Source organism: Haliotis asinina, chromosome 3 (genome assembly GCF_037392515.1).
Source record: "Haliotis asinina isolate JCU_RB_2024 chromosome 3, JCU_Hal_asi_v2, whole genome shotgun sequence".
In the NCBI taxonomy this organism is placed as follows: domain Eukaryota; kingdom Metazoa; phylum Mollusca; class Gastropoda; order Lepetellida; family Haliotidae; genus Haliotis; species Haliotis asinina.
The window spans coordinates 13,409,638-13,420,648 of NC_090282.1; the positions used below are offsets into that span (position 1 = coordinate 13,409,638).

Sequence of the window (11,011 nt, forward strand, 5' to 3'; positions counted from 1 at the left end):
TACTCCGCACTCAGCAATACTCCAGCTATATGGCGCGGTCTGTAAATAATCGAATCTGGACCAGGCGATCCATTGATCAACAGCATGAGCCGCGGTTTGCGCAATTGGGAATCGATGACGTATCAACCAAGTCAGCGAGCCTGACCACCCGATCCCGTTAGCCGCATTTTACGACAAGCATAGTCGCCTTTCGTGGTAAGCACCAGTTACTGAAGGCCTGTTCTGTTCTGGGTGTTCACGAGTCGGACCCGTGCAGATCGTGTTCGAATGGGTGTTAAGCAATCCGTTCTTGGTCACAAGAGGTGGTCAAGCTCGCTGACTTAATGGTCTATGTCATCGCATCCCAGCTGAGTAAATCTGTGGTCGCGATGTCAGTCACGAGGTTATCGGATCCAGATTGAATTATTTACATATCACCGTCATATACGTGGAACAAATGATGAGTGCGGCGTTAAACAAATTAGTTTTCTTGAGAGAATAATTTTAATTTAACGTCGTTCTCTGCAGTATTCCAGCTATACATCATGGTGGTTAAACTATCCTTTAGTTTCTCAATATATATAATTTTGATAGTGACAAACAAACCCATTTAAATTGAAGAGGAGCACCAGAGAGACCAGAGATTCAGATCTCGACATGCTTCATTTAAGGTTCTGGCACTGCAGAGAGGGCAAGGCTGTAGGGAAAATAATGTGGTCCAGGGACTGTGGCGGTCTGTAAATAATCGAGTATGTCAGTGATCAACAGCATGATTATCAATCCACGCAAGTGGGATCCGATGACATGTGTTAACCCAGTCAGCGAGCCTGACCGCCCGATCGCGTTAGTCAGCTCAGTCGTCGTCCGATAAGCATGCGTTACTGAAGACCAATTCTGACCCGGATCTTCTTGAAATTGCACTGATTATGTTAATTATAAAGGAACTACCGCTGTTTGAGGAGACAGAACAAGAGAAAGGCACATTTCCTGGTAAACATGTAACCTTTTGCATGTACAATTTCATTTCAGAGATAAAGTTTTGGAATCAGAACTGAATACGACCATAAAGGGAGATTACCGAGGTTGGCTTCGTTTGAACGTGACCGGAGCGGCAGAGAAGTGGACACGAAATCCTGGTTCAAATCTCGGCCTGTACATGAAGATTACCGGAGCTAGAGGTACGTTGTGTGTATGTCAACAGCGTATGTTCAAATACGTGAAGCACCTTTTTGGATTCTGGTCAAGTTACCCTCTCCAAACGAGGCTAAATACTTTGCAAGTGTGGATACCTGGCGAACCAAACGTAAACAAACATGCCACGCCCACTGGCGGAATGTTATAGCCTGAATATCTGATGATTTAAAGGTCTGACCTAGCGTTGCACCAAAACTAAAACGATGTCACCGATTCCGTGTTTGTCCTCCTGCTGTTGTCAGTGTTAATCAGTCTGTAACAGATAGTATACATAGATGTATTCATAGACCCATGTGAGCGGTGAAGGTACGGGGTAGAATAGGCCTTCAGCAACCCATGCTTGCCATAAAAGGCGACTATGCTTGCCGTAAGAGGCAACTAACGGGAGCGGCTGGTCAGGCTCGCTGACTTGGTTGACACATCATCGGTTCCCAGTTGCTCAGGTCGATGCTCAAGTTGTTGATCACTGGATTGTCTGGTCCAGACTCGATTATTTACAGACCGCCACCATATAGCTGTAATATTGCTGAGTGTGGTGTAAAACAAACTCACTCACACACTCACTCACAGACCTATGTAATTCAGTTCTTAATTTTATTAACACTTCAGGTCAGGATGTGGATCCAAGACCCATTGGAATTGTCGGTCGACGGGGCTCGACAACCAAACAACCGTTTCTAGTCGGGTATTTCCGGATGGATACGGAACTGCACGAACGACGTCGACGATCCGCACGTCGGCGAAATCGTCAAGACGTCACCTACGCAGACCAACCTTCTTATCCTGGCAGTAAGTTGTAACAAGTGTAATGTGGTTTTCCTTCTCTGTACTCGACCCCTGGGATGAATAGTTTTCATGAATATTTTAAGATCATAGCCCTGTAAAATGTTAATAGTTGGCGTCATAGCCTTATCAGTATATGAAGAACTAACGACAAACTACTGATATTTGGCAAAGGACGTGGAAATGTCAAACCTATCTCTGCAGTTTAAGCCTGCAGACACTGTATCATATCGTATCATATCGCATCAGTGCATTAAACATGCAGGACGTACAAGCGACTCACAGATAGAAAGAAATAGATATTTTTAGAGTTATACTTGTTTGACAAATGCCCCTACCGCAATAAGCTCAAAGCAAGGTGATTTCCTTTACTTTATAGAGTATAAGATACGTCTATAAGGTTTCCATGGGCCATTTAGCTCACCTGCCTGATGTGGTGAGTTTGACACAAGCTAAAATGTCAATATGACCGCCACGAGAGTCACGTAGACCAATATAAATTCAGCCATTGTATTTTCAGGGTTCAGTAAGTAGTTCGTCGCAGCACTGCGTTCCCTAGTGCGTGATATTTTTTGACAATGCATTTAACTTCTACCAACCTGCGTTTACTGACTGTAGATGAAGTGTGATGTGACTACGGCATGTATTGTTATATTTCAGACTTCCCAAGATTCCAGAGAAAAGCCTGTCAACGCAGAACGCTGTATGTGAGCTTCAGGGATCTTGGTTGGCAGGTGCGTCAGTGAGCCATGATTGTTTCTTTGGATGTGTTTGTCTAGTCATGAAAAAGACATGATTGTAGAAGTAATATAATATCTACAATTTCAGAAGAACACTTTTAATGTTATTACCTAAGACTTGTTCCTCGCATCGCTAATGTATTTTCCTGGAATGCCACCAACATTCAAGGTGTTTTTGCAGAATCCTACGTCATCGACAGTATTTTACCTTTTATAGTGATTCTTATGCTCCTGACTGTCATTTTTTGTAGGTGCCCATAAAACTGTAGTTCCAATATGAATATTGGAACATGACAATTGTACCTCATTGTGGTTTGGTTGCTATGAATGAATTTTACACACACACACACACGCACCACCCATACACAGAAACAGTGTGGTTTGGCGACTGAGTGAATGAGTTGGGTTTAGAACTGTTTTGAACAGCGGTATCCCGGTTAGATATATCCTGTCAGGTCGATGTAGACCGTCCGATCAACACCTCTTTGGTGAGAGGTGCTGATGTGATCATTGTACTCTGGGATTCGACCACACGATCATTTCGTTTTTTCGTAACTAAGGGAAGTAACCCTGTGTCACTCTTGAATGTTACAAACGTGACTGTGTAATCCTTGAGTGATAGAAAAGGGACAACTAAATGCAGATGTACAGCAAGACCGTCAATCTTCAGTATGAATCACATTTAACAGCATAGTGACTGACAGCAGTTGATCACATCTATCAGTTTAACATGGCTGATGTCATGAGGGGGCATACTATCATCTACCATGGCCCGCCGCCGCTATCGATTACTCGGCTATACAACCTTCCAGAGTGTTTACTTAAACTACGCTGTTTTACTGTTTTGCAAATAATATTAGAAACGCCAAAAATAATTTCATTCCTGACTTGGCTGGAACAGTTTCGACCGAGTCTAACGTAACCTAATGGGCCATCTATCATGTTAGATCAATAGTATTCAGCGCCAGGAACTTCCAACCTGGGTGCGTTGAGTGCTTATGAAATGAGTTATGGCGGGGAGACTTAAGTCAGTTGTCAGAACGTGCTCAATTTGTCATTCCTCGCCGCTCTCCGCTACTCGTGCTTTTAAGCTAGAGCTAATCTCAAAGAAAACTAATATTCTCTGAATCTTTGATAAGTTGCTTTTTAGATTTTAACCTGAAGCTGTTTCGTTTGTTGAAGTAGTGGGGGTTTTCAAGACAGCATGCTCGGCGGTATCCGTTTTCAGTACGGGAAATGCGTGAATTGTGAAATGTGGAATGTTTGGGGCAACACAGTCGCACTACAGGGCGTGGACGCCATAGGTTTGATGGGTGTGGACATATGTTCAGTGAAAGTGATTATCTTACGATGAAACTTGGTGATAATAGTAGTGATAAAATGTGTGATCATGGTAGTCATAAAGTGTGACATTAGTAGTGATAAAACATGTGGTGATAGTGATAAAACATGGGTGGTAATTAGTAGTGATAAAACATGGGTGGTAATTAGTAGTGATAGTGATAATTAGAAGTGATAAAACATGAGTGGTAATAGTGATGAAACATGGGTGGTAATAGTAGTGAAAAAACGTGATAGTAATGATAAAAATGTGATTTTATTAGTGATAGAAGATGCGTGAAGACACTACTGATAAAACGCGTCGTTATGGTCGTGAGAAAACGTGTGACAATATCATGTGTGTGAAACTAGGAAGTGACTTCACAGTTTGATCGTTTTGGGAATCGAACCCGGTCTTCGGCGTGACGAGCAAACGCCTTAACCACTAGGCTACACAACCGCCCCGATAATAAGTAGTGATAGTATGCGTGATAACTGTGGTGATTGAAGGGGTGATTAGTAGTGACTGGTAGTGATAGGACATGAGTAATCTGTAATTATGTGAAATACCATTTAGAGTAATGTCTTATTTAAGTAGTGCAATAATAACAATACTCTTGATATTATTGTTTTAATGATTATTATTGTTATTGTGATATTGAAGTAGTTGAGTCTTAGAAATAGTATTGGTGAAAAGAAATTGTTGAAGAAGCAGCAAGATATACACATATTACCTTGTGTTCTGTCTGTTTTGAATTGCGGCAAAACGTTCCTACGTAGGACTGTTGGCATCTTTATTCGCCCAGCACCTGCGCCGGTATCATCAAATAGTTGTCTGCACGCGTAGTGTTCCGAGCAGGTGCACATGTCATTTTAGTGCAACTCCATACCAACCGATAAACGATTCATTTGCTGCTAATGTATTACTTCAGAGATTGAGATCAAGTGTGTTGACTGACATGGCACCCCTTCACCTATACCTCTATATTGGGATGTGAGGCTTTGAAGTTGTTCTGGCTTCAGAAGATATTGGATGAGGAATTGTTTAGTAGATACATCATTATTTAGCCTATCATTTGAAATGTAAATGTTTTTTGAAATTATCTTGTAATAGATAGTGACAAAATTCAGACTTCCCAAGCTATTACAGCATTGTAACGACTTTTTGTCATATTTTTATGGTAGGTATGCGAGAAATCAATTACTATTTTTGCACTTCATCGCAGTTGGACCAGATTCGCATAAGGTGTTTCACCCTTAACAATAACGCGCGCGCACGCACGCGTACGCAAACGTGTGAAACCCATTTCTGGTGACGCTGGAATATTGTTAAAGGTTACATAACCATATTCTACCATGAATTCAATAAGTACTGGATTTTGATTGGTTAATCAAAATCATTCAGAGGTATACAATCACGTTATATACCTCTGATATTCCAACACTTTATGTATTTGTTTAAAATCTGAATAACACGGTTATGACAACGCGTTCGGGTTTAAATCAAATTTAGAGCTATTATAATTTCGTGATATGCCTCTGATTTTCCAACACAGTATGCTTATCTCCTAACTCACTCACTCTCTAATATTCGCAAATGTGACCCACCCAGACAAGTACCGCACAGCACTTAGCACAGGTACCTTCGAAAACAGCCCACTGTACTAACATGGTCCATGACATGGGGTGAGCATAAGGTAAGAAATCACAATCAGAAAGTGGATGAGGGTGTAAGTGATTAATAAATTTATATTATCTGCGAAAGGTGCGAGACATCATTAAGCTGCAGCAGAGCACTATTTTTAATTCTATTTTTGATATTTTTCAGGACTGGATTATCGCCCCTGATGGCTACTCAGCGTTCTACTGCGATGGAGAATGTGCCTTCCCCCTCGGAGCTCACATGAATGCAACAAACCATGCCATTGTTCAGACACTAGTGCATCTCATGGACCCGTTCATGGCACCGAAACCTTGCTGTGCCCCCACCAAACTGACCGCAATATCTGTCTTATATTTCGACCATAACTCAAACGTTGTGCTTAAAAAATACAAGGGGATGATAGTAAAGGCGTGTGGTTGTCACTGAGACACGAGACGCTGGTGTAAACTCACATGGGGCCCAATGGTGTTCAAAGCTTTCTCAGTGCGCATAAAACTCGATATCTGCGGATGCCGCTCAAGAGGACAACGTGACCTTTTGATAGCCTCTATCGATCCGTGGATGAAGATACGAGAAAGCCTGTTACACTAGCAAAACTGCCGCCAGTTTGATACTTCAAAGCCATGGCAAGCAGCCGATTATTAAAACACATCATTATGTAACAGATTTTCAGTTTCAAAATAAAAACAATCGGCTTCAAAGACCGTTGAACGTAGATGGAAACCATCATGTTTCCAGATTCAAAATACGTACGGCCTTTTGCCAGGGGGTGCGACCGGCGTATGACATGAGAATGTCAATCTTGTTTGATCCTAGCAATTGAGGAACACGGCATGTTTTATTGCCAAAGAGCATGTTGAACATGTAAAGCAAACGTCCAGCAAAAAAACCCATTGTCGTGGAACTCCAAAGATGTAAAGAACATGCTAAAGAATCGTTGCAAAGCGGGCCACTGCATCCTCTGTAGATCCCGTGGGTTCTGTTAGGGTTTGTATCGACGGGAACACAGTGATTCCTCGGAATGTAGAACATGGCAGATTCCAACCAGACAGCCTTTCATGTTTACCCCGCTTCCGCATTGATGTTCTGTACGTTGCGCAGAACAGAGCAATATCAACAAAGGGGCTATTTTCTAATGAAAGATACAGATTGCTGACATTTTGTATCATCGCATGGGTATATTTGAATTGCCTATTAACAGGTATGACAATAATTGTAAAATGATATTTGTCTCTTAAGATGTTTAAGTTGATTCAGATCATTTGATTCAAAATTAATGTGTTTGGTGTATCGTCCAACAGTCAACCAGCGATGTGTCTAACTCGATGTAAAAACTGGGTCCAGCGGATTTCTGCTTCGGGCATCATTTGGCGTTTGTGCCGAACCTCGGATAAGTAGAATGCATGTAAGTTCGACACAACGGTGTGTGATTGTTAAAGTCCAAAACAAGGGTGAGCGTCAGTGTGTTGTTACGACCACGATGTATGTGCAGTCGTTTTACGTGTTCAGATGTTGGTACATGATAAAGGTATTACTGTACGTACATGTCGCATGTCGTGTCTGACTGATAGGCACCACATACGAACTCAGATAAAATAAACTCAGACGTCAAATACTTAGACGCCGTCTGAATACGATTCTACTCAACGTTTGTTAAGAATACGTTATACTATCCATCAAACGTTTAGACTCACTAGTGTAAATGTAATCACATACTTCAGTCACCTTTTCTAAACTAGATTTTGTGAAATATTCCACTTTGTTCATAGGTACTGATTACACATGAACTGATGTATTGTAGAACAAAGTCGTAACGTCGAAGAAGATATTGTCATGGATTCAATAAATGATGAAAATTGGTGAATTCCTAACTAACCTTTACTCCAAAACGCAGCTGTTCACATGCACGATATTTTCACATGCGTTTGAGCAATTTGATTCATGATCCACATATAGTTCATCTGCAAAATTTTGGCAGTTGGTTTCCCAAGGTATAGTGGCCAAATTCAGCTTCGATGCGACCATATATCTAGACATCTATAGCGAGTGTTTTATATGAGTCTAGACTTTTGATGGGTAGTGCAGTTTATACTGCCACGAAAGAAGGACCCTCACTGACACAAGTACCTAACACGAATCTGAACATATATATATATATCCGCTCCATTGTAATATAACGAATATTAGTCGAAAGCTGATTATTTTTATAAATATGATCAATGGGAGGATTGCCAAGCATTCAGTCAAACCTGAATGCTTCATGTATTCCTGCCAGAGCGAGAAGCATATAGCCAACAGTCTGTTTGACTAGAAAGTGTCCCCTGGAATCGCAAAATATATCAGGTTAGAAAAGTGCCGTGCACCTGTCCGTGCCAACTGTCAACAATCATGTGAAGATGATAGTTTGGTAAACAACCTTTTCTGTGATGAATGCTAATTTCTAATAGGTGTTTGGGCATAGGTTAGTCATGAACGTCTTGGCTCGTGATATTTATTAACTACCTTTCCAAACCGATATATTTAGCAATTCAAAGGGAGACTGTCTTGTCTGTAGTTTATAGACAAAAGGTTCGTTCAGTTTCCGTTTCCTCGAATACTTTCAGATGTACATTCGATATTATGATTTGACGGGGGACTTTAAACTTGAATCTCCTCTGAAAACTTCCACATTTTAGAATCAAGGATAAAAGTAACATACTTTGTTGTATGAGACGGAAATATGTATCTATCTGTCAAATTTACGTGTCATTTTTGGCATGTAATGGATTTTCAGATGGACGTTATATTTTTTCACATGGGAGCTTTTATTATTTCTACATACGAGTAATACTTAAAATATAAAGTTCTGTGGGATATTAATACGGATACACAATTATCATAATTACTGACAGTTGAAAAACTACCAATGCATCAGACTGAATTTATAAACTGACAGCGTTTTGGTATATTGTTAGTTTCAGGTCAACAAGTATTTAATGGAAACTGAATGGGAAGAATATGTAGACACGTGACAATTACCGCACGCTTGTCCAAGATTTATCTGTGGGAAATGTGTGTTATAGTGATGTCGACTGACCCCCAGAATCAATTCAGCGATCATAGATAACACTTCTTCAGTTAGTTTGTAAATATGTTACTGGAAATAGTGTTCTGATCATTATATGGCTGAACCATTCTTCTGAAATATGCATTTTTATGTTTCATTGTAAGTGCAATTTCCTTTCTTAGTGTATATATTTATTATTCAACAGACGTTTTGGCTTTTGGTTCTGGTTGGTGGATGAAGAACACATTTGTATGATGAAGTATGGTTTGAAATGTGAATTGTTCAGTATTTGCAGCTATTGTTTGTGTTGGAATCGTGCTTACCATGAGTCAACATGGTTTTGTATTCAAACAGAAACACAGGAAAAATGAACTTTTAATGTCTTACTGGTGAAAGGTCACGTGACCTGAAATGCACGTCATAACGGTATGAGTCACAATGAGCGAGAATATTATGGACTTCTTTTACAGCACATATAAAATATTGATAGTTTTGTGAAATATAGGTCGTTCCCAGCCACTGCCTCGCTAAGACTCTCCGTGATGCTGATACTGCAGCTCGGGAAAGAATAAATATTGATCGACGTCCAGACAGCAGAGTTTGGGTGGCCATGTGGTCAAAGCGTTCGTTCACCAGTGTATTAGGTTGGATTCTCCTTGTGAAAGCCTTTCTGGATGTCCCGCCCGGATCACGATCGTCACTTTCCGCGAAATACGTCATCATTCAATGAAACGGACCGTCCAGCGTATTACCTTATTGAATCAGAACATTTTGATTTTAACTGTTTAATTTTGAAGCTGCCGTTCCAAGACGTGTGGACAGATTTCTTCTTATTTCTGTTGGTACAGGTGGGTATGTGATGTAATTATCATAAAAAGACAATGATAAACGTTACAACTTTAAGGGGCGTACAGGTAGCCTAGTGGTTAAAGCGTTCGCTCGTCACGCCCTAGACTCGGATTCGATTCCCCACAGTGTGATAAGCCCGTTACTGTTGGTCCCAGCCGTGTTACTGCTATAGTTAAAATCGGATTTAAACCACACTCTCACACCTGGAAAATAAAAAAGTAATATTATATTATCAGGAATACTTAACAACTTAAGAAACAAATTGTTGACTAATCACTGTCGAATCAAAATCTGCTTCGGATTTTCTCAGTAACAGGTCACTGGTCGGCCCATGTGTTACCTTCAAATGGACCAATAACTGGCCGTTTGTATACTCGGTGTACTTAGGGTTGGACGCCGACAGCTCTGCCAACACCCTCCACACAAGGAAGACTAAACTATCACAGGACATGCTACCTCTTCGTGACAAGTACGCTTCTAGGATCGAATAACATAATATAAAAGTATTATCTTGAGCAAAGGGATCAAATTTTGTAGTGTGTTTCCGTGGAAATGATGTATACATATCTTTTTATGACATATGAGCATTTATGTACGGTTGTGTTATTTAACGTTCCTGTTTGAATAGATTCTGAATAAAATCAATCAAAACTTGATGTGTGTCGTCCATTTTATCAGACAGCAAACTGGGCTCCTTTCTACCCGAAAAATTAGGACCTGGGCGGTAGATCACGTGGGCTGTGGTTGGACGATACAAAACTTGGAATTCATTGGACCATCGTATGTATTGAAATGACATCGACATATAAGTACCATAAGAAATGAAATGTTACAAGATACCACGAAGATATTTGGGACCAAGCTAATTATTTTGCGTCATCTTAGTAAAGATGAACGGAAACTGTGGTTCGATCTCCACTTCGGATGTCAACACGGGACGTTTATTATGATGTTCCTTGCTAACCCGAATGGCGCTTGGGGTAGTAGACCAGACAAGGACTGGCCACATAGGAGACAGATTAATATGTCAGTGTGGGGTAGCCATGCTAAACTGCCCCATGATGTGTCATTTTATGTTCACAATACAACCAGCATAAGTTCAGACTAGTACAAACACAATTAACGCACGTCTCCTTTATGATGCTGTAGTGTTGAAAATCATTATTAGAACAATTACGGAGTAGTTTACATCTGTTACTCTTCACCCACTGTGAAATGTTGTAATATTAATTAACGACTTGCAGCGGTCCATTGATCGAGTTATCTTTCTTACTTTTATAGTTTACGTTTTCTTTTTCTTAGACGCGCACATTATGAAGTATAAAGGTTAGATTCCAGAGCCGGAATATCACAAAGATTCAGATGACAACATTAGTTTGTCTGTTGTTTGTCGCCCCTGTCGAAACTGTCAGATAAACTATAGGCCGGTTGTTTGTA

At 40.5% G+C, this 11,011-nt stretch overlaps 1 protein-coding gene across 2 annotated transcripts in view; it reads left to right on the forward strand.

Annotated features, from left to right (window-relative positions):
- The window catches only part of LOC137277491 (bone morphogenetic protein 7-like), a 32,861-nt gene extending 22,633 nt beyond the window's left edge, over window positions 1–10,228 (forward strand). For both annotated transcript variants that reach the window (XM_067809236.1, XM_067809235.1), the window contains 4 exons: window positions 1,009–1,157; window positions 1,783–1,962; window positions 2,617–2,690; window positions 5,845–10,228. In XM_067809236.1, coding sequence (XP_067665337.1) covers window positions 1,009–1,157; window positions 1,783–1,962; window positions 2,617–2,690; window positions 5,845–6,105 — 664 coding nt within the window. In that variant the 3' untranslated portion in view covers window positions 6,106–10,228. The remainder of the gene's footprint in view (window positions 1–1,008; window positions 1,158–1,782; window positions 1,963–2,616; window positions 2,691–5,844) is intronic.
- The last annotated feature ends 783 nt before the right edge of the window (window positions 10,229–11,011 follow it).